The following is a 24,770-nucleotide window of genomic DNA, read 5'->3' as shown; positions in this document are numbered from 1 at the left end:
CTCCCAGAGTTCCTTCCCTGGATGTAGCTGGTTCAGTTCATTACTGCTCTATTGGAACTGATTTGGTTCATCTCATTGTTGAAAATGGCCACATCCACGAGAATTGATCATCATATTGTTGAAATATACAACCATCTCCTGGTCCTGCTCATTTCACTCAGCATCAGTTCTTGTAAGTCTCTCCAGGCCTTTCTGAAATCATCCTGTTGGTCATTTCTTACAGAACAATAATATTACATAATATTCATAAAAACCTAGGGCCAAGAAACTGGAAACTACATGGATGTCCATCAATTGGAGATTGGCTGAATAAACTGTGGTATATGAATATTATGGAATATTATCGTTCTGTAAGAAATGACCAACAGGATGATTTCTCTGAGAAGTGCTGTCAATTAAAGCTTATTGCCTTGACTTTGGGAAAGAAAATGGGAACTGGATAAAAACATGTATCTTATTCCAGATTTGATTTGAAACTACCATAATTGTCATCATTATTTTCTATTTTGGTGTGATTTTGACCTCTACATTAATTTGTTCATCTTTTTTTTTTTTTTTTTTTTTTTTTTTTTTTTAAGAAAAATTAACTTTTACATTAACTGGACTTGAGGCATACAGCTGACTCAGAATTGACTCATATCACTTAGTTTAGTTATAGTTGAGATAAAGTTAATTCCCTTTTTTTGGTGATTATTGTTAGCTGCTTGCTTTACTTCTTGAAGAAAATATTTGTATTTTCTCTTCCAAACCTTTCCATCCTTCCCCAAACCTCCCATGACTCCCTCTCCTTTTATACTCTCAGCTGATAACTTTTCCTATGTTACTGAAAAATTTAAGCCATTTGCCAAGAACTGTTTCTTCTCTCTCTCTCTCTTCTCTCTCTCTCTCTCTCTCTCTCTCTCTCTCTCTCTCTCTCTCTCTCTCTCTCTCTCTCTCTCTCTCTCTCTCTCTCTCTGTCTCTCTCTGTCTCTCTTTCTCTCTCTCTCTCTCCCCCTTTTTCCCTCCCCCCCCATCTTTTTTTTTTATTATAGCTTTTTTTTTTACCAGATATATGCATGGGTAATTTTACAGCATTGACATTGTCACCTTTTGTTATAATTTTTCCCCTCCTCCCCATCCTCCTCCCCCCAGATGGCAGGTTGACCAATACGTGTTAAATATGTTAGAGTATAGATTAAATACAATATATGTATACATGTCCAAACTGTGCTATACAAAAAGAGTCAGACTTTGAAATAGTGTACCATTAGCTTGTGAAGGAAATAAAAAAATGCAGGCAGACAAAAATAGAGGGATTGGAAATTCTATGTAGTGGTTCATAGTCATCTCCCAGAGTTCTTTCGCTGGGTGTAGCTGGTTCAGTTCATTACTGCTCTATTGGAATTGAATTGGTTCATCTCATTGTTGAAAATGGCCACGTCCATCAGAATACATCTTCATACAGTATTTTTGTTGAGGTATGTAATGATCTCCTGGTCCTGCTCATTTTGCTCAGCATCAGTTCCTGTAAGTCTCTCCAGACCTTTCTGAAAATCATCCTGTTGGTCATTTCTTACAGAACAATAATATTCCATGACATTCATATACCACAATTTATTCAGCCATTCTTTAATTGATGGCCATCTACTCAGTTTCCAGTTTTGGGCCACTACAAAGAGGGCTGCCATAAACATTTTTGCACATACAGGTCTCTTTCCCTTCTTTAAAATCTCTTTGGGATATAAGCCCAGTTGTAACACTGCTGGATCAAAATTTGATAAGTTTTTGAGCAAACCAAGAACTGTTTCTTTCACCTCATTATCTATGTTCCCATCATGCTCATTGCTTATGCTCCTACCATGATGTACCAGGTTGATTAAAATTTTATGAAGACCTGGAGACCCATGTCATCAATATGCCAAAAGAGGACATGCTTATAATTTTGGTGACTTTAATGCTGGAGTAGGCTCAGACTACGACATAGCAGGGAGTCCTTGGGAAGAATGGTGTTGGAAACTGCAACAGCCTTAGTCATGTACTAGTAAAGACTTGCCCCAGGGCAAAAAGACTACCAGAAAAATTAATCAATAGATTAGAGCACTCTAATTAGTAGATTAGAGAGTCTTAAAGAAAGCCAGGGAAACTACAAGATGGAATTGAGGAAAGAGAGCATTCCAGGCAAGAGGAGAGAGAACAGTTTGTTGCTAACTTGGAGGGCAAATTAAATCAGCACACAGTTGGTTACAATGGAATAGAAAAGGTGTGGGCAGCTTTCAGAGATTTAGTTTATATCGCTGGATTTGCTCACCTTGGTCAGAATACTCACAAACATCCAGATTGATTTGATGAAAATGAAGGGGAAATTCAGAAGCTGCCAAATGAAAAACGAGAACTCCACAGGGTATACCAGAAGGATAGTTTGCTTATCCATCTCTAAGAACACAGCTTTCAAATTTATTAAAAGTAATCTTAGAAAGATGAAGGATTGGGGCAGCTAGGTGGCGCAGTGGATAGAGCACCAGCCTTGAATTCAGGAGGACCCGAGTTCAAATCTGATCTCAGACACTTAACACTTCCTAGCTGTGTGACCCTGGACAAGTCACTTAACCCCAGCCTCAGAGGAAAAAAAAAAAAAAAGAAAGAAAGATGAAGGATTCTTGGCTCAATAAAAAGATGAAATTCAATTTTAAGTTGATAGTAACAATCCAAGCACTTTTATGATGCACTGAAGGCTATTTATGAGTCAAAGTCCTCTGGTGCATCCCATCTATTCTGTGTTGATGGAACCATATTGATTAGTAATAAGGACATGATCCTAAAGTGTTAGCTCAGTGGGCTGAGCATTTCCATGTATTCTTAATGGGCCACCTTCCATCAGTGCTGGAGCCATTGATCATTTATGTCAGGTTAGAATCCCTCCCTAACTGAGGTTTCAACTGAAAAAGTCAGCACTTCAGGGGGTAATCTTTTTTGATGTTATATATATATGATGTTTTGATATAATCCCATTCTATTCTGGGTCCTCCAGCAGATTGTTCCCTCTATCTTCTCATTTATTTTCAATCTCACCTAATCTAATTGACTGCTTTCCTACTGTCTACAAATGCCTATGTCTCTCCTCTTCTCATGTTATCCCATATCTGTCTATCCTTTTGTGTCTAACTTTTTATCTTCTTTTTAGATTCTTCTTCCTTTCCTCTCATTTCTTCTTGACTTGATGGTTTGCCTTCTGACTTCATTATTCAACTGAAAATATTCTTCTAAAGTTACCAGCAATCTCTTAATTACCAACTATTGGCATTCTCCATCTCTGTCTTTCTCTCTATCTGTTTCTCTGTCTCTCTTTCTCTCTCAATTTTAATAACAAACTTACAGGAGCAGCACAAAAAATTGATAACATCAAAAACATGTACCTAACAGGTTTAATTTATATTTAAGTTAAATTGTGGGGAATTGTTCATGGAAATATTTTTTTGACTGCATTAATGGTTGCATCTTTGCATTTATAGCCAAAATTCATACATAAATGAAATGGGTGGGGGCTGTCATTACCTAATTCTTTTCCCTATTTTTCTGTTTGTAGTCATATAGTTAGGTACCTTTGGTCTCTGGCGGGGGGTGGAGAGGAGTCTCATGTTCAGAACATAAGAGGAAGAAGAGAATTTTCGTTCTGTTTTGAGAATGAAGAATTTTTTCCTTCCTAGTGAAATTTGAGAGTGTTTTCACATGTGTACTACACTAGCTGGATATCTTTTGAGATGATTGTGATATATTTAGCATAGATAGCATATAGACTGGTGTCCACCAACCGTTCAGTAAGATGATGCACTCCATAAGGGCAGACCTGTTTTGAAATCCTGAGCAGTTTCATACACCAGGTGCTAGAAGTATTTTTAAATCCAAAGTTCAGTGGATTTTTGGTAAATCTGATTTCACAGAAACGATTGAACTTTGCCTATAAGGATGAGGCTTCTTGAGCCCCCTCAGAGATGGAACAGCTTTCCTATCAATGACTTCCTAGGCACTTTATTCCTGGTGGATTCATGAGCAGTTTGCCTGTGTTTCTGATACCTTCTCTGCCCTTCTCTTTTGGCTTGGGTCTGGAGGTGGAGAGTGGAGATCCTGGTACCGGAGGGGCTGCAGACCTCTCTGTAGTTTTCTCTCCCTCCTGATCCTTCTGGACCTCTTTACCCACTCTGACATTGGTGCTCCCTTCCTTCCATGTGCTCCTTTGTTTTTGCTATGCAAGCTCTACCTCTGGGTCACACTCACTCCATGGGGGTCCCCAGAACTCCACCCTCTCGTTCTCCTCCTCCTCTGTACTGTTTGTCTTGATGATCTCAACCCCTCCCATTGATTTCATTCGCTTCCCTCTGCTGACAGTTCTCAGATCCATCCTCCAGCCCTGCCCTCTGGTTCTCTTGCATCTTCAGCTGCCAGTGAGCTATCTGTGACCACATCTCCTGCAGACACGTCTCAGATTTAGCAATTCCAACACGGGCCCCATGATTTTTATCCTCACATGGCCCTCACCTTTCAAACACCCTATTGAGAATGCCAGCCTCCTCTGAAATACCAATCTGAAAATCATCTGGGACAATTCACACCTCTCCCCTATTCCCCCAATATTCAAAGTTGTCAAGGCCTCTCAGTGCTCCCTCAGCAGCATCTTGAATGTGCCGTTTCCTCACCCTGATCCAGAACCCCGAGCTGTTGCAGAGGCTGCTAAGGGATCTGCCCAAGCCAGGTCCAGTGGCTCCATGTCGCCTTTAGGATCAGAGCCTTCATACCTGAGCTGTGCTTGCTCCTGTCATAGGCACCCTTCTTTCCAGTGACAATGGCCTCCTTCTGGTTCCTTCTTCACAATCCTCGGCCTTGCATCATGTTCTTTTGCTGCTCCTCACAGGTGGAATGCTCTCCTGGATTTCTTCAAGTTCTAGCTTTGCCTGAGCAGAGCTTCATCTAACAAGATGTCCCTCCCAGGATAGTTCATCACTTCCAATTTCTTTGCCGTATTGCTAATTCAAAGTTGTGGATGCAACCTCCCTCTACCTCCTCTCCCCTCTGAAAGATAACTCCATTGACTCCTAGAGAGAGGCAGTGATGTCTGTCATACAGTGCTGGGATTTGTACCCCAGGCCAGGATCTGCCTGCACATCTTATGTTTGTGTCATTAAACCACACTGCTTTATGTTTCCTAAACCTTTGTGAGGTCGCCCTAATAATAATTGATCACTATCAATCATAGAAATGAAAATTAAGACAGCTCTGAGATACCACTTAACACCTTTCAGATTGGCTAAGGTGAGAGGAAAAGATAATGGCGAATTTTGGAGGGGATGTGGGAAAACTGAAACAATAATGCCTTGTTGGTGGAGCAGTTTGAAACTACCCAAAAGGGCTGTCAAAACCCTTTGATCCAGCAATGTGTGTCTCTTGGATCTGTATTCCCAAGAGATCATAAAAGTGGGAAAAGGACTCACATGTGCAAAAATGTTTGTGGGAGCCCATTTTGTAGTGTCAAGGAATTGGAAATTGAATGAATACCCATTAATTGGAGAATAGCTGTGGTATATGAAAGTAATTTTCTATAAGAAATGATCATCAGAATGATTTCAGAGAACTGATGCTAAGTGAAGTGAGCAGAATCATGAGAACATTGTACACAGCAACAAGATTATGAAATTATCAATTGTAATGGACTTGGCTTTTTTCTTTTTTTTTTTTTTTTTTTTTTTTAATTTATTTTTATTTTATTTTATAATTATAACATTTTTTGACAGTACATATGCATGGGTAATTTTTTACAACATTATCCCTTGCACTTACTTCTATTCAGATTTTTTCCCTTCCTCCCCCAAACCCCTCCCCCAGATGGCAAGCAGTCTTATATATGTTAAATATATTACAGTATAATTTAGATACAATATATGTGTGTAGAACCGAATTTTTTGTTGCACAGGAAGAATTGGATTCAGAAGGTAAAAATAACAGTTTACATTCATTTCCCATTGTTCCTTTTCTGGATGTAGCTGGTTCTTTCCATCATTAATCAATTGGAATTGGATTAGCTCTTCTCTATGTTGAAGAAATCCACTTCCATCAGCATACATCCTCGTACAGTATCATTGTTGAAGTGTATAATGATCTTCTGGTTCTGCTCGTTTCACTCAGCATCAGTTGATGTAAGTCTCTCCAAGCCTCTCTATATTTCTCCTGTTGGTCATTTCTTATAGAACAATAATATTCCATAACATTCATATACCATAGTTTACCCAACCATTCTCCAATTGATGGACATCCATTCATCTTCCAGCTTCTAGCCACTATGAAAAGGGCTGCCACAAACATTTTGGCACATACAGGACCCTTTCCCTTCTCTAGTAGTTCCTTGGGGTATAAGCCCAGTAGTAGTATGGCTGGGTCAAAGGGTATGCACATTTTGATAACTTTTTGGGCATAATTCCAGATTGCTCTCCAGAATGGTTGGATTCTTTCACAACTCCACCAACAATGCATCAGTGTCCCAGTTTTCCCGCAGCCCCTCCAACATTCATCGTTATTTGTTTCTGTCATCTTAGCCAATCTGACAGGTGTGTAATGATACCTCAGAGTTGTCTTAATTTGCATTTCTCTGATCAATAGTGATTTGGAACACTCTTTCATATGAGTGGAAATAGTTTTAATTTCATCATCTGAAAATTGTCTGTTCATATCCTTTGACCATTTATCAATTGGAGAATGGCTTGATTTCTTATAGATTAAAGTCAATTCTCTGTATATTTTGGAGATGAGGCCTTTATCAGAACCTTTAACTGTAAAAATTTTTTCCCAATTTGTTACTTCCCTTCTAATCTTGTTTGCATTAGTTTTGTTTGTGCAGAAACTTTTTAATTTGGTGTAATCAAAATGTTCTATTTTGTGATCAATAATGGTCTCTAGTTCTCCCTTGGACACAAACTCCTTCCTCCTCCACAAGTCTGAGAGGTAAACCATCCCATGTTCCTCCAATTTATTTATGATTTCGTTCTTTATGCCTAAATCTTGGACCCATTTTGATCTAATCTTAGTATGTGGTGTTAAATGTGGGTCCATGCCTAGTTTCTGCCATACTAATTTCCAGTTTTCCCAGCAGTTTTTGTCAAATAATGAATTCTTATCCCAAAATTTGGGATCTTTGGGTTTGTCAAAGATTAGATTGCTATTTTTATTCACTATCTTGTCCTGTGAACCTAACCTATGCCACTGATCAACTAGTCTATTTCTTAGCCAATACCAAATGGTTTTGGTGACTGTTGCTTTATAATATAGCTTTAAATCAGGTACACTTAGACCACCTTCCTCTGACTTTTTTTTCATTAGTTCCCTTGCAATTCTTGACCTTTTATTCTTCCATATGAATTTTGTTGTTATTTTTTCTAGGTCATTAAAATAGTTTCTTGGGAGTCTGATTGGTATAGCACTAAATAAATAGATTAGTTTGGGGAGTATTGTCATCTTTATTATATTCGCTCGGCCTATCCAAGAACATTGAATGTCTTTCCAATTATTTAAATCTGACTTTATTTTTGTGGCAAGTGTTTTGTAATTTTGCTCATATAATTCCTGACTCTCCTTTGGTAGATATATTCCCAAATATTTGATACTATCGACTGTTATTTTGAATGGAATTTCTCTTTGTATCTCTTGCTGTTGGATTGTGTTGGTAATGTATAAAAATCCTGAGGATTTATGTGGATTTATTTTGTATCCTGCGACTTTGCTAAAATTCTGAATTATTTCTAATAGCTTTTTAGCAGAGTCTTTGGGGTTCTCTAAGTATACCATCATGTCATCTGCGAAAAGTGACAATTTGATTTCTTCATTTCCTACTCTAATTCCTTGGATCTCTTTCTCGGCTCTTATTGCCAAGGCTAGAGTTTCTAGTACTATATTGAATAGTAATGGTGATAGTGGGCAACCTTGTTTCACTCCTGATCTAACAGGGAAAGGTTCTAGTTTATCACCATTACATATGATGTTTACTGAAGGTTTTAAATATATGCTCCTTATTATTTTAAGGAATAGTCCATTTATTCCTATACTCTCAAGCGTTTTTAGTAGGAATGGATGTTGGATTTTATCAAATGCCTTTTCTGCATCTATTGAGATGATCATATGGTTTTTATTAATTTGATTATTAATATGGTCAATTATACTAATAGTTTTCCTAATATTAAACCAGCCCTGCATTCCTGGTATAAATCCCACTTGGTCATAGTGTATTATCCTGGGGATGATTTTCTGAAGTCTATTTGCTAATATCTTATTTAAGATTTTAGCATCAATATTCATTAAGGAAATTGGTCTATAGTTTTCTTTCTCAGTTTTCGATCTACCTGGTTTAAGTATCAGTACCATGTCTGTGTCATAGAAGGAATTTGGTAGGACTCCTTCAATCCCTATTTTTTCAAATAGTTTACATAGCATTGGAGTTAGTTGTTCTTTAAATGTTTGGTAGAATTCACCTGTAAATCCATCTGGTCCTGGGGACTTTTTCTTAGGAAGTTGGTTAATAGCTTGGTTTAACCTATTAACCAATAGGTTGGTTAATAGTTCTTTTTCTGAGATGGGACTATTTAGACTACTTACTTCTTCCTCTGTTAATCTGGGCAAGCTATATTTTTGAAGGTATTCTTCCATTTCATTTAAGTTATCAAATTTATCGGCATAAAGTTGAGCAAAGTAGCTCCTAACTATTGTTCTAATTTCCTCTTCATTAGTGGTGAGTTCACCCTTTTCATTTTCAAGACTATCAATTTGCTTTTTCTCTTTCCTTTTTTTAATCAGGTTTACTAAGGGTTTGTCTATTTTGTTGGTTTTTTCATAAAACCAACTCTTAGTTTTATTAATTAATTCAATAGTTTTTTTACTTTCAATTTTATTAATCTCACCTTTTATTTTTTGAATTTCAAGCTTTGTGTTTGTCTGGGGGTTTTTAATTTGTTCCTTTTCTAGCAATTTTAGTTGTAAACCCAATTCGTTGGCCCTCTCTTTCTCTATTTTATGCAAGTAGGCCTGTAGAGATATAAAACTTCCCCTAATTACTGCTTTGGCTGTATCCCACACATTTTGGTATGATGTCTCATTATTGTCATTTTCTTGGGTGAAGTTATTAATTATGTCTATGATTTGCTGTTTTACCCAATCATTCTTTAGTATAAGATTATTTAGTTTCCAATTATTTTTTGGTCTATTTTCCCCTGGCTTTTTATTAAATGTTATTTTGATTGCATTATGGTCTGAAAAGGATGCATTTACTATTTCTGCCTTACTGCATTTGATTTTGAGGTTTTTATGCCCTATTATATGATCAATTTTTGTATAGGTTCCATGAACTGCTGAGAAGAAAGTATATTCCTTTCTGTCTCCATTTAGCTTTCGCCAAAGATCTATCATATCAAACTTTTCTAGTATTCTATTTACCTCTTTGACTTCTTTCTTATTTATTTTGTGGTTTGATTTATCTAATTCTGAGAGTGCAAGGTTGAGATCTCCCGCTATTATAGTTTTGCTATCTATTTCCTCTTGCAGCTCTCTTAATTTCTCTTTTAAGAATTTAGATGCTGCACCACTTGGTGCATACATGTTTAATATTGATACTGCTTCACTATTGATGCTTCCCTTTAGCAGGATATAATGCCCTTCCTTATCTCTTTTAATTAGATCAATTTTTGTTTTTGCTTGATCTGAGATGAGGATGGCTACTCCTGCTTTTTTGGTTTTGCCTGAAGCATAATAGATTCTGCTCCACCCTTTTACTTTTAGTTTGAATGTCTCATCCTGTTTCAGGTGTGTTTCCTGTAAACAACATATAGTAGGATTCTGACTTTTAATCCAGTCTGCTAACTGCTTCCTCTTTATGAGGCAGTTTGCCCCATTCACATTTATGGTTAGAAGGACTAATTCTATATTGCTTGCCATCCTATTAACCCCTGCTTATGCTTTTCCCCTTTCCTTCCCTTTTACCCTCCTATCCAGTATTAAACTGGTAAACACCACTTGCTTTTCACAGCCCTCCCTTTTTAGGATCCCTCCCCCACCTTAAAGATCCTCCCCTTATTTTATCCCTTTTCCTCGAAATTACTGTATTCCCTTCCCCTTAGCTTACTCCTTCCCTTTCACTTTTCAATGAAGTGGAAGAAGTTTCACCATAAATCGAATATGTCTATTGATACACGCTATGTTCATCTCCCTCCTTTCTTTCTCTCAGATATAATAGGTTACCTTTGCCTCTTCATGAGATGTAGTACCACCACTTTATACTTTTTTATGATATAATCTCCTTTCCACCTCTAGTTTCTAAGACAAATTGTACATATGTTCTTTACATATTTTTTTGACAGAAGTATAGTTCTCAAGATTTCTTTTTACCTTTTTTAGAAGTCTCTTGAGTTCTGTATTTGAAGATCAAACCTTTTATGTAGGTCTGGTTTTTTCATCAAAAATAGATGGAATTCATTTATTTCGTTAAATGTCCATCTTCTTCCCTGGAAAATGATGCTCATTCTTGCTGGGTAAGTTATTCTTGGCTGCATACCAAGTTCCTTAGCCTTTCGGAATATCATGTTCCAGGCCCTGCGTTCTTTTAATGTGGACGCTGCTAGATCCTGTGTTATCCTTATTGTGGATCCTCCATATCTGAATTGTTTTTTTCTAGCAGCTTCCAATATCTTTTCCTTTGTCTGATGGTTCTTGAACTTGGCCACTATATTTCTTGGCGTTTTGATTTTAGGGTCCCTTTCAGTAGGTGATCGATGAATTTTCTCAATGTCTATTTTACCCTCTGTTTCCAAAACGTCTGGGCAGTTCTCTTTGATAATTTCCTCGAAAATGGTGTCCAAGCTCTTTTTTTCCTCCCATTTTTCAGGGAGTCCGATTATTCTCAAATTGTCTCTCCTGGATCTGTTTTCCAGGTCTGTTGTCTTTCTGGTAAGGTACTTGACAGTCTTTTCAATTGTTTCATTTCTCTGGTTTTGCTTGACTCCCTCTTGGTTTCTCCTTGAGTCATTCATTTCTACTTGTTCCAGTCTAATTTTCAATGATGTATTTTCTTCACTCACTTTTTTTATATCTCTTTGTAATTGTCCAATTGAGTTTTTATCTTCTATGGAATTTTTTTCCATTGTATTTTTTAGACAGCTGATTTCTTTTTCCAGCTCTCTAATCCTGTTTTCCTTGGAGTTGTTTACCTTTTCCAGCTCACTAATCTTGTTTCTCAATGATTTGATTTCTTTATCCATTCTGTCTTTGAATGCATGGGATGACTTCTCCAGGCTCTCTTGCCAAGCTTCCCTTTCCTTTTCCCATTTCTCTTCCAGCTCTCTTGTGAGAGCCTTTTTGATTTCCTCTATGAGGTTCTTTTGTATTGAGGAGCAGCTTATATCCCTCCCAGGGGATACATCTGGGGACATTCTGTTCCTAGTCTCTTCAGCATTTGAAGTCTGCTCCCTCTCCACACAGAAGCTGTCAATGGTTAGAGCCCTTTTGAATTTTTTGTTCATTTTGTCAGAGTAGGAATCAAAGAAAACAAACTGACAAGAGAAACAATTGGTCTGTTTTGCGGGGGATAGGGCTGGATGGTATTAATGGGCTTCCTCTACAGACTGGGGGTAGGGCAGCAGAGAGCCACTAACAGAACAGCAATGACTGTACTGAGTCTGCGCTCTGAGGCTCCGAGAACGCACCGAGTCAGTCCAGGTGGGGGTTGGGGGTGGCCGGGCTCTGAGAGACGCTGGCTTTCTGGGGTTTTAATCTTCACCTCCAGTGTTTACACCCTCTCCACCGCTCCTGGCTTGCTGCCAAGACGGAGCATCCACACTGGGGCAAAAGCCCTTTCACAGAAACGACAGAGATCACACCCCTCCCCCTCCGGTCTGAGCTGTGTGAGCTGCCTGTCTTGCTCTGGCTGTCTGCCCTCAGTCTGCGCCCAGTCTGATTGACCCTCCCCCGAACAAACACAGACCTTTTCTGGCGACTTTCAAGGATGTCTTCTCTTGGTGATAATTTGTGGATTTCTTTCTGGGTCAAGCATTAAGTCAGAGGCTTGTCATGAAGTAAGTTCTGAGAGAAAACGAGGAGCTCAAGCAGCTGTCTGCCTCCACGCCGCCATCTTGGCCGGAAGTCGACTTGGCTTTTTTCAATGGTGAGGTTATTCAGTAAAGTGCCAATAGATCTGAGATGGGAAAAGCCATTCCCATCCAGAGATAGAACTATGGAGACTGAATGTGAATCAAAACATATTTTTCCATCTTATTTTTGTTGTTGTTTGGTGGGTTTTTTCTCATTTTTTTTCACTCACTTTTTAATCTGATTTTCTTGTGCACTATGACAAATATAGAAATATATGTAAAAGGATTGCACATGTTTAACTTATATTGGATTGCTTGCTGTGTAGGAAAAGGGGGTAGAAGGACGGAGGGAAAAAAATTGAAACACAAGATTTTGCAAAGGTAAATGGTGAAAACTATCTTCCCATGTGGTTAGTGAAATAAAAATTAATGAAAAATTGAGAAAAAGTCAAGAGAGTAAGAGAAGTCAGTATATCAACTGTGACCATCTATAGCTAGCTGAGATTAAAATTAGACATGTTGATAATCATTATATGGAATCACACCAAAATTCAGGATTTATCCATGTATTGTAACTTACTAAATGGAAATTAAGAAGTATATATTTCCCAGGAGGACCAGGAGTTCAAATCTGGTCTCAGACACTTCCTAGCTGTGTGACCCTGGGCAAGTCACTTAACCCCAGCCTCCAAAAAAAAAATATATATATATATATGTTTACTTCCAACTCATAGCTACATCAAAATCTTCTGCATTATTAAAAGTAATTCTAGTGATTATATGACAAATGTACTGTAACTAAATACCTTAGCTAGTAATTAAAACAATTGATTTTTGCATTGAATGTATGTTGGTTGTACATATTCCACATAATATTTTCCTTTTTATTTGCTGCTTTTAATGAAAAATCAGTGCTGAGACAGGGTATCATTCTCATTTGAGAGAGAAAAAGAAAGGCCTTATGTAATTAGAAAACTGCTTTCTCTCTCTCTAGGGCATTTTGCCTCTGGTTGTCCTAAAAATATATTCCGATACACGTCATCCCTCAGCTTCATTAGATACTAGCAAATTGGACTATCATATTTTTCTCCTTGCCAGGAGAAACAGGTTACAATGCTGGACAGTCTTGCAAGTGCCCAGGAAATGACATACTAAATTACTCTATCAATGTGAAATATATTTGTACATTTAAAGAACAAGCCTGTTCATACAGACAGTAGCTCTGATCACCATTCTCCTTTTTTCCCTGAGGTTAATTCATGAGTGAGGGTAGTATGTGTGTGGGGGGGTACACTCAGCCAGCTGAGGCTTTTAGTGATGGCTTTAGAGGTGACATCTGTCCTTTGCCAGGTTAAAGTTGTCTAGTCTAGTCTGCTTGGGGAGATAGGTGCTTTCTAGTTATAAATTCCCATTAGGCATGTGACCCAGAGAAAAATCTTTTTCTGCCTCAGGCTGGGAAGCTGCTTCTCTCCCACCATTTTTCTTGCCTGTCTTGTTTCTATGGTAACCTTGCACTCCCTGTCCTTGCAGAGAAGCCTTGAAGCAGGCAGCGGCTTGGAAGTCCCAACAGCTTTCAGCGTTGCAGGAGGAGAACCTGAAACTTGCTGAGGAGCTGGGAAGAAGCAGAGAGGAGGTCACGAGTCATCAGAAGGTAAGGGATGCCCAGACCTTGGCCTGGCAGTGTTCCCTGGGCATCCTGGACCATTTATTGAGGGGCAGGAGGTACTCAATCAACTGGAGCAGAGCTGTGGGGGGTTGCACTGTTACACTTCAGGTATAAAATGTCTCACCTTGTTTTTAGGCAGTTTTGTTTGGGCTCTATATCAGGGGTAGCTCAGAATTCCTTAAAATCTGGTAAATAAAAAATCCCTGGGGTCTTATAAATAACTTGGAAATGAGACTTTCCTTGAAAGAAGCTCTTTATTTATAACCCTGGAGGGGAAAAGGTTCTTTCTGATTCAACTTGTATTTATATATTAACCTATTAGGAAAATTAAATAGTGTGTGATTTGGGGGTTAGATATTTTTAATGGTCATAATTTCCAAATGATACTGTAAGTGTTCTAATATTATATATAATTGATGGAATGAGCTACAGGCAAACAAACTCTGGCTCATTTGCCTATATGGCTTAATACAAAAGGTTTCTGACATAGCTAATAGAACTGATTAATACAATTTTTTATCAAGTGTTTTGTGTTTCAACTGTACCTAGTAATCTGTAAATAATAGTTACCTGGGTTTTATTCTAGATGATTCTATACTTCAGTCACAATGCTAAGTGGTTAAATTTAACTGCATAATCATTTTTCAAATTGAATTTGACAGTGTTATCATCAGTATTGGCATTATTATTTCCAGTATGTTTTGCATTCATCTTCTTTAGATGAATTATAATTTTAGTTCACAGCATCATCGTTTAAAGTGACAAAAGCCCAGGGAAACTTGTTTAGTCATTTTGAAAACTACATCAGATATCCACTATTCTATGTGTTAGTTGTGTAAAATCAGGTTTTGTTATGTTTCTTTTTAGATTTTATAAGTCAAAAACTTTAGTGTAGCTTTCCCCATTTCTTAGATTCATAGCACTATGCCATATCCTATCAGGATTCAGATACTTTTTTTACCCACAAGTCTTATTAGAATAAATTTTCTCACCCCCACTCCACCACTGGCATTACTGTCCTAGAGTATTCTTGTGAGTAAAATTAAGATTTTTCTTTCGTTCATATTGTCAGAGGTTGTTTTAATTTGAATAGGATCTAGATATGTTCTTTTGGAATTGTTTGAGTATTTGATGATCTCCTTGGGAAAATGGAAACGTTGGGGGCAAACAAGTTTTTTTTCCAAGGCAAAGGTAGCATTTTACAAGTACAGTCTAGAATCAAATCTGTCAGGTCTTTAAGAGAAGCAATGTGAATATATTTGCAGCCATCCACATTTCTTTAAAAACCTTTTCTTTCTCTCAGAACATAAAAGACTTAAAACCAGCACACTTGAAGGAATAAGATCTCAGTAGGTAAATGGCCTCTAGTTTTAATTTTGTCATTGCTAGATGAATGAGTACAATGGCAGTAGTTGGACATATTGCTTGAGAGCAATAAATTTAGCAAGGATTTAAAGAAGTGATTTGAAGGGTCCTTTAAAAGGTAACACTGAAGACAAAGTGAGCAATAACGAAGTCTTCCTCAGACCAGTGAAGAGTATTTAGAAGGCACTGAGTACATTCTGTATTATCACCAAAGCCAGAAAGGAGTAGCTTTGAACTAAAAAGCATTTGGAATTTTGAGTAAATAGAAAAGTGGGACTTAATGATACAGAGTCAGTAAATGCTGATGACTGAGAAACTTGGAAATTATCTTTGTCTGGGATACTCATCTAGCTGGAATGGTTCAGGAATGGCCCTACCTAGATCAAGGTTAGCTTGGTTTCTGTTTTTTCTGATTCCACAAGAAGATCTAAGATGTGATTGATTTCTATCCAGGTCCCTCATTTTCTTTTTTTCAGTACCTTCTGCACCAGAGTGACATATATTTGTCACTGTCTCTCCAGCCAAGTGTTGTATATCACCTTTGTTAGGCAGATGGGTTTAATTGGAGAAAACATTTTCACTGGTGACAATAGAAAATATGTAAAGTTAAGTCTCTTCATGCCAGGATACAGGGCAGCAGGGGTGAGGATAAAAGACAGAAAAAAACCTTGTTCTTGTCTTCACTAATCCCAACTAATGATATATGTACTCCTCTAGTCAGATTACTGTGTAAAATGAAGAGAAATTTCCCCCATCTTGCCTATATTACAGAACTGTTGTGCAAATAAAATTCACTAATATTTTAAAAATAGCAACAACTTATTTCACTACAAAAACTGTATAAATTATTACATAAGCTAATGTTTTTTTCTACTTTATATTTTTATATTGTTAGGAGCAACCAAGATTTCCCACTCTAATTTTGTATCTTTTTCTTTGGAATGCTAGATACCCAACATATATTAAGTGACCCTACATAAATGTAAAGCATTGCATTTTAATTTTTTATCATTTGAGCAAATTTCCAGTCAGGTATCTGACTTTCCATTTTTAGTTGCCACTAAGCAATGGCAGTAAGGAAATAATAATTAATTCCTTTGAAATAAATGAATTGCATTCTGCTTTTGACCTTAGTTTCAGAACACATTATTACCTTTCCCCATATCACCTCTTTAAAAAGTAGTACAAAAGAGAATGAGGAATGCAGAATATTGAGACATTTCACTATGGAGAGGAATATGAAGTTAACATTTTTTCTTACATTTTCTACCTATTTTTGGTTGCATTCAGCATTCATCCCCTAGGAAGGAAGAGGAGATATTAGGAACAAAAGATATTTAGTCATGGAAAGCATAATTTGATTTATTTATAATTATTTTTTATAATAATAAGGTGCACAGGGTAGAATGGCTAAATCTCTGTTACCTGTTCTTTTGGCCATATAAGCATTCTTCCAACTGAAGGAATATTCTAAAAAATAATTCCTTGTTCCTCCTTTTTTAAGTAAGATGTCATTTTTAATATGAAAAATGAAATTTTCTTCCCTCGATCACTGCTTTCCTGGGACCAAGAAATATCTCTTAGTGCAAGAATATGTTTAATAGAGTAGTACTTATTTTTATATGGTACCTAAAAGGGAATGAGATTTTATATAAGTGAATTTTTGAGGTAACTGATGACATGGACACTTATAACCATTTTTGATGAAAATCTTTCTACAGAGATTTTACTGAACATAATATAATTTTTTGTTCATTTAAGGATCATTATCATGATCATTGCTAATTTTTTGGAATGTCAGAAAATCAAGCTTGTTACAATTGTTATTTTGAGTGAGATTTTATATGAGGGCCTGAGTGTCTGCTGTAGAATAGAGACCTTGGTTTATTGTCCTGAATAGTGTATTTTGGCATCTCAGAAATCTTCTTTGTTTTCAAAATAACAGCCTTAATTAAGGTTAGTTTCAGTCCAACTTCAAGAAGGATAGAGTGTGAAAAGTAAAATAACTTTATTGTGGATTCCATGCAGTGAAGTGTAGTTAAAGACCAATGAGATTATCTTCTATACTAGGGGGTAGGGAGAGCTCTGGCATAAAGGCTGTATAAGACCAGGGATTTTTTGGTCTGGTCCTGTCAAGGCAACCACAGGCAGCAACAACCTTCTGATTATTTTGCATGATCATTGCATAAAAAGGTTCCCCACCCCTGGTCTTTACCAAGGTTACAACAGAAACAATAAGTGAATTAACTAATAGTGTTATTCACAATTTGGTAGAATTTTGAGGGTTTGGGATTTTTCTGACTCATTGTAAGCTTCAAACTTGTTAGTTTTAGGCAGTCATTATAGGACAAATCCTGATTTTCAATTTGTATTAAATGAGCTAAAGTTTGTGGAATGAAGAATACATTAGACAGCTCCTGGCTTGTGTTTGGTCATCAGTTTTTTGGGATCATCAGTCTAAATCACATCTTTAGAATCTAGAACTGTCATTTCAGTGGAGCCATAAATAATATACTGTTTATAATTAGCCACCTTCTTAGACATGCATGTGAAGTGAGAAAAATTTATTTTTACCTTATGACATGGTATGATTTTCTCTAAAAATTAATCAAGTCAGATCAACTAGCATGTATTTAGTTATAGCTCTACTATGGAGGTAACCCTGATTCTTTTAGGCGATCAGCCAAATAAAAATTTTCACAAGTTCTACCATCCTGGAAAGGCTACGATTACCAGTTTCATTATTCAGGATACATCTATTTTTTGAGGACCAAACCTATTTAATTTAGAGAGGTTCATCAACAAGCTGTCCACTAGATAACAAGATTTTTTTTAATACTGCTAAGACAGAAGAAAGCTGCGCCCTGGGTCTGTTGAGGAAGTGCTCATAATTGCAAAATCACAGATCATAGAAATACTAAATTATGGTGGAGTGGTAGCATCAATTGCTTAGAAAGTGGCCTGTTTTAGTAACCTGTTTGCTTATTTATTTCATCCTTTCTCACTTTCTCAAGCTTGTTCAAAAATTACATTTGGGACTTAGATGTAGTATAGTTTTTGAGATGCTTTAGGCCTTTTTATATCTATAACTCTCTAAACAAACTCCATAATTCACTCATTTCCTTTAATTTTTGAGAGAATCAGAAGAAAGTTTATTTTGGATATTAGTGTTGTCTGTTATAGAAGTGGCTGCTGATTCTAGGAGCATTGTCTCTAGTGTGTAACACTAATAATCATAAAATTTAGGGAGTCTCTTCCCCATACTCTCCAGTAGATTGTTAGAAATGGAATGAGAAATGTGCTACTGTGCCATAATACTATCTCTTTCAACATCTTTACCCACACATTTTAGAGCCTATTATATTGTACATGCTTTTGAAAGAATTCTTTATCATGCATTTGGCTTTTTTAGCCACAGTGCTGTCTGCTATGGGTAACATCATCCCTATTACTGCTATTGAATAAAGACTGTGTGTGTAATTTATAATACATTATAACCAAGTTCAGATGTTCTGAAGTAAAACTCTTTGGTAACTAAACTGAATTCTTTTCTTAGTTTTAGCAAGTTCTTTGCTATCAAGCACAGTCACTATATCTTTCTTCTTTTCTCTTTACCTTCTACTTCCTCCATCTAAAGATTGGGGTGAAAGAAATTATGTAGTTTTTGTGTAGGAGGTGAGACTGGAAATACTTAGACATAGGGTATGTGCTGTGTGCTATCAGAATGGAACAGCTATTTTTTACTTCAAAATACTTGCTTAAAGATGTGATTGAAATGATATAAAATGTATTTTGTCCTTTTTTGGGTAGGAAATCAGCACTGGGGATTTGGGTCAAGGATTGAGGTGGAGTGAATGAGGTTTTTTAGCCCATCTTTAATGTAGAATGAGATATATAGATGTTCCCTACTTTCTTAAAGTCTTCCTTCAGTACTGACTTCCTATTAATTTATACCCACAGAGAGGGTGTTACTTTGTATAGAATATACATTTTATATATATATATATATATATATATATATATATATATATATATATATATATGTGTGTGTGTGTGTGTGTGTGTATATATATATATATGTATATATATACGTATATATATATACATATATATACATATTATATATATATATATGTATATATATATATACGTATATATATATATACATATATATATATACACACACACACACACACATATATATATATATATATATATATATATATATATATATATATATATATATATATATATATACACTTATAATGTATAAGAGAAGTCCTTGTTCACTTGTTTTAGATTTATATAAGCCTTCAGAGGAAGAATCTTTAAGGAAATAAAATACTTTTACACATTCTTCATGAAAAAGACCAAAGTGGAATATAACATTTGGCATTCAAACACAGGACTTAATAGAAACATATAAAAAAGTAAACATGAATGAGAAATCACAGGGGACTTAATGAAGCTTAAATTGTTTAGATTTTTAGATGGAGAAATGATCCATGTAACTCCTATGAATTTTACCATCACCAGGGACCTTTCAAGCAATCTTAATTAGATGTGACCAGGGTGTGATTCTGTTATGTTTAGATAATCTGAAAAGAAGAATGGAAGGGTGGAGAAGAGAAATGTGCTGGGAGAAGGCAAATAGGAGGAGGAATGGGGAAAACAATTTCATGTAAATGAGATAGACAAAGAAGGGTTTCTATAAATAAGGGGATGGTGGACGTGAACAAATAACATTTGAACCTCATTCACGTCTGACTTGATTCAAGGAGGAAAGAATACACATATATACATAGTTGGATACAGGAAAATCATCTCATTCACCAAAGAAGTAGAAGGGAACAGACTTAGGAAACAAGGTAAAAGAGAAAGATAAGTATAAGAAAATAGGATAGAAGAGAAGACAGTCCTAAATGTAAATATGAATAGAATGAACTCACCCATGACATGGAAGAGCTTAGCAGAATGTATTAGAAACCAGAATTCAGAAAGGGCTAAACTGGAGAAGGAAGATTATAGACAAGTTTCCCTAATGAATATTGATGCACAACTCTTAAAATATTAGCCAAGAGATTACAGCAACTTATCATTAGGATAATACACTATGACCAAGTTTTATAGGAATGATGGACTAGTTCCATATTAAGAAAACTGTCAGTATAATTCACTATATCAATAACCAATCTAATAGAAATCATATGATTATCTCAGTAGATGCAGAAAAAGCATTTGACAAAATACAGTACCCATTCCTAATAAAAACACTAGAGCAGTGGTCCTCAAACTTTTTATATAGGGGGCCAGTTCACAGTCCCTCAGACTGTTGGAGGGCCGGACTATAGTAAAAACAAAAACTCACATTCTGTCTCCACCCCTCAGCCCATTTGCCATAACCCGGCAGGCTGCATAAACGTCCTCAGCGGGTCGTAGTTTGAGAACCCCTGCACTAGAGAATATAGGAATAAATGGAGTTTTACTTGAAATAATTAACATCATATTAATATAACCATTGAAAACATTAGCAAGCATTATGTGTAATGGGAATATAAGCTAGAAGCATTCACAGTAAAATCAGGAGTTAAACAAAGTTGTCCATTATCACCACTATTCAGTATTGTATACTAGAAATGTTAGCTTTAGCAATAAGAAAAGAAAAAGAAATTGAAGGAACCAGACTAGGTAATGAGGATATAAAACTATCACTCTTTACGATAATATGATGGTATATTTAGAAAATCCTAGAGAATCAACTAAAAAATTATTAGAAACAATGAACAACTTTAGCAAAGTTGCCGAAATCAGAATCCAACAACATATTGTTTTATAAGATATGCTCTTGAAAAAGAAAGATACATAGAGATATTAAGGAGCTTGAACAGAATATATTATGCTTCAGCTGAAATTTAAAAAGTAAGGATAGCAATCATGATCTCACACAAAATGAAAGCAAAAATTTGACACCCTCCTCTCTCAAAAAAGATAATCATTGAAACTACATTTGCTAAGATACCACATGCAATGGGCAATACAGAATACATATGCACCAAATGACACAGCAGCTAAATTATTTTTTTTTTAAAGTCCCAATGATACCAACTACTTTATTGGGTTATTTTAAGGACTAATTATTAGTTTTTAAAGCTTTTTGTTTTTAAAACATTTGCACCTTTACAAAACCTTGTGTTCAAATTTTTTCTTCCTCCCCCAAATCTCCTCCTTTAGACAGCAAGTTATTCAATATATGTTATACATAACATGTGCGTATTTCCACAATTATGCTGCACAAGAAAAATCAGAGCAAAAAGGGAAAAAATAAGAAAGAAAATAAAATGCAAGAAACAGCAATAACAAAAAAGTGAAAATACTATGTTGTGGTCCACACTCAGTTCCCACAATCCTGTCTCTGGGTGTAGATGACTCTCTCCATCATAAGACCATTAGAATTGGCTTGAATCACCACATTGTTGAAAAGAACCATGTCTGTCAGAATTGATCATCATATAATCTTGTTACTGTATACAATGTTCTCTTGGTTCTACTCATCTCACTCATGTAAGTCTCTCCATGCTTCTCTGAAATCATCCTGTTGATCATTTCTTAACAACAATAATATTCCATAAGCATTCATGTACCCTAATTTATTCAGCCATTCCCCAGCTAATGGGTCTCCACTCAGCTTTCAATTCCTTGCCACTATAAAAAGGACTACAAACATTTTTCCACATGTGGGTCTCTTTTGCCATTTTGATGATCTCTTTCGGATATAGACCCAGTAGAAACACTGCTGGATCAAAGGACAGAATCTAAATTCTTTTTTTTTTCCTGAAGCAATTGGGGTTAAGTGACTTGCCTATGGTCACACAACTAGTGTCTTAAGTGTTAAGTTTCTGAGGTCAGATTTGAACTCAGATCCTCCTGACTTCAGGGTTGGTGCTCTGTCTACTGTACCACCTAAATTCTCAAAGGAAAAGTTAAACAAGTTATAGGAAGAATCAACAAATTGGGTGTGTAGCTAAAAAGCATAGAAAACCAACTAATTTAACACAAAAATAGAAAAATAAAAGAGAGATTGAAAGTAAAAAATTAAACTGATAAAATGAAGAGCTATTTGGAAAAAAAGATAGAACATTATCCCAAAGTGTATATATAGCCACAGAAGTAAATAAATAAAGTAAATAAAGTCAGGGTAATGCAGTTGTCTTCCTCAGACAATTTGTTTTTGTTTTTGTTTTTTTACATTTTTAAAATTAATTTTATAATTATAACTTTTTTTTTGACAGTACATATGCATGGGTAATTTTTTACAACATTCCTCAGACAATTTGAAAGGACATCAGGAAAGATCCTGCTTCCTGGGAAGAGGTTCTGATTATGTGAATTACAAATACCTCCAGATTGTGAGGGGAAATTAGGAGGAAAAAAAAAAAATAAGAGCAATCCAAGAAAATTATTAAAAGAAAGTCATCCAATTGGAATGAGAGACCCAAAAACTTGACTTCTTGAAAACTAAAATTGGGTGAGAGGAAGCTAAGGATGCTAAAACACCAAGAAACAATAAGATAAATGGGAACAATTAGAAGAGAATGTGAAAGATCTTATTAGAAAAAGAACTGATTGGAGAATAGATTGAGGAGAAACAATATAAGAATTGTAGGATTAAAGCTAAAACAAACAAACAAACAAAGTCTTGATACAAATTATTAAGGAAAATTGCTCTCAAATTTAAAAAATGAGAGTGCAAAGTAGAAGTAAAAAAATTCTATCATTCACCACCTGAAAGAGATCGTATGAAGAAAACATGCAGAAATGTCATAGCCAAAGCTCTAAGATTAAGGAGAAAATACTCCAAGCAACAACAACAACAAAATTTAAATACTACTGGCTACAAGCAGGATCTCATAAAAATTCGCAAGTTCTAAGTTAAAAGAATGTAGGTCTTAGAACATAGTATTCAAAGAGCAAAAGAACTGGTATTGCAACCATAGTAATTCACCCAGCAGAGTTGAGTATATTCCTGAAAGGGGAGGTGGGGGGGAATTCAATGATCTGGCAGACTTTCAAGTATTTGTGACAAAAAGACCAGAACTTAATAGAAAATTTGACATGTAAGATTCAGAAGAAACATAAGGTAAACATTAAAAAACAATTATTAGGGACTCAATAAGGTCAACCTATTTACTACTTATATGTGAAAATATTAACAGTATTCTTCAGACTGTCATCATTACTTAGGCAAGGCAGTTTTGAGTTGACCTGAATATGATGAGTTGATTCTAAAAACAAAAGTGGTAGAGTAAAGTAGAAAGCAGCAGTTATCTCATACAAATAAGGTTTGAAAGAATGAGCTGATATAGGAGAATCAAGTTGCAGTAGAGGACTGGTAGTGTTGGAACCTTACTCTCCTTAGAATTGAGTTAAAAATATAACATATACATGGATAAGGGTTTAAAATCTTGTATATTTTTAAATTACGAGAAGGTAAAGGGATAGGATAAGGGAGAAACTTTGTTTTTTCCAGGATATGTGGATTAAAAATCAGAGTAGGAAGAAGAGAAGGGGGGAGAGGGACTCTTAGAGGGTGAATAGATTAAGGTGGAGAGTAAGGGGAGAAGAGGAGTAGAGTGGAGAGATCAAGGAAATAGGAATAGGAAGGCAAGATAATGGTGAGGAGTAAATTAGCCTTTTGAAGAGAAAAAGTGTAAACAGGTTAAAAAGGATAAATAAAATGGAGGGAAATACAAAGCTATTATTATTTTGAATGTGAATGGGATGAATTTATCCATAAAATAGAAGGCAAAATGGAATTGAATTTTAATTTTTTAATAGTATTTTATTTTCCAAATACATGTAAAAGATAATTTTCAACTTTCTTTTTTGTAAGATTTAGTGTTCCAAATTTTTTCCCTCCTTCCTCGCTAAGACAGCAAGTAACCAGATATCTGCTAAATATGTGCAATTCCTTTAAACATATATCCATATTTGTTATGTTGTATAAGAAAATTTAGGCCAAAAGAGGAAGAAACCATGAGAAAGAAAAAAAGCAAACAAAAAGTGAAAATACTATGCTGCAATCCATATTGAATCACCCTCCAATCTGCATCTTTAGATGCATATGGCATTTTCTATCCCAAGGCCATTGGAATTGCAACAAGAAATATTCTTTTTATTAAAGCTTTTTATTTTCAAAACAAATGCATGTATAAATTTTCAGCATTGAGTTGGGCAAAACTTTGTGTTTCAATCCCCCCCCCCCTTTATCCCATCCCCTTCCCTAGATGCCAAGTAACCCAATATATGTTAAACATTATAAAAATATATGTTAAATCCAATATATGAATACATATTTATATAATTATCTTGCTGCATGAGAAAAATCACATCAAAAAAGGAAAGGAAATGAGAAAGAAAATAAAATGCAAGCAAACAACAACCAAAAAAGTGAAAATACTATGTGTTGTGATCCACACTCAGTTCCCACAGTCCTCTCTCTTGAGTGTAGATGACTTTCTTCATCACTGAGCAATTGGAACTGATTTGAATCATCTCATTGTTGAAAAGAGCCACGAACATTAGAACTGATCAGTGAGCGTATAGTCTTGTTGTTGCCATGTACAATGATCTCCTGGTCCTGCTCATTTCAC

The 24,770-nt window shown here is 35.8% G+C and overlaps 1 protein-coding gene across 19 annotated transcripts in view; it reads left to right on the top strand.

Moving 5' to 3' along the window:
• Positions 1-24,770, top strand: part of CLIP1 (CAP-Gly domain containing linker protein 1) — a 132,566-nt gene that overhangs the window by 91,453 nt on the left and 16,343 nt on the right. For all 19 annotated transcript variants that reach the window (XM_074298432.1, XM_074298336.1, XM_074298329.1 and 16 more), the window contains one exon: positions 13,620-13,740. In XM_074298432.1, coding sequence (XP_074154533.1) covers positions 13,620-13,740 — 121 coding nt within the window. The remainder of the gene's footprint in view (positions 1-13,619; positions 13,741-24,770) is intronic.

The sequence above is a fragment of the Sminthopsis crassicaudata genome, chromosome 1 (genome assembly GCF_048593235.1).
Source record: "Sminthopsis crassicaudata isolate SCR6 chromosome 1, ASM4859323v1, whole genome shotgun sequence".
NCBI classification, from domain to species: Eukaryota; Metazoa; Chordata; class Mammalia; order Dasyuromorphia; family Dasyuridae; genus Sminthopsis; species Sminthopsis crassicaudata.
This window is presented reverse-complemented; position numbering and strand designations above follow the sequence as displayed.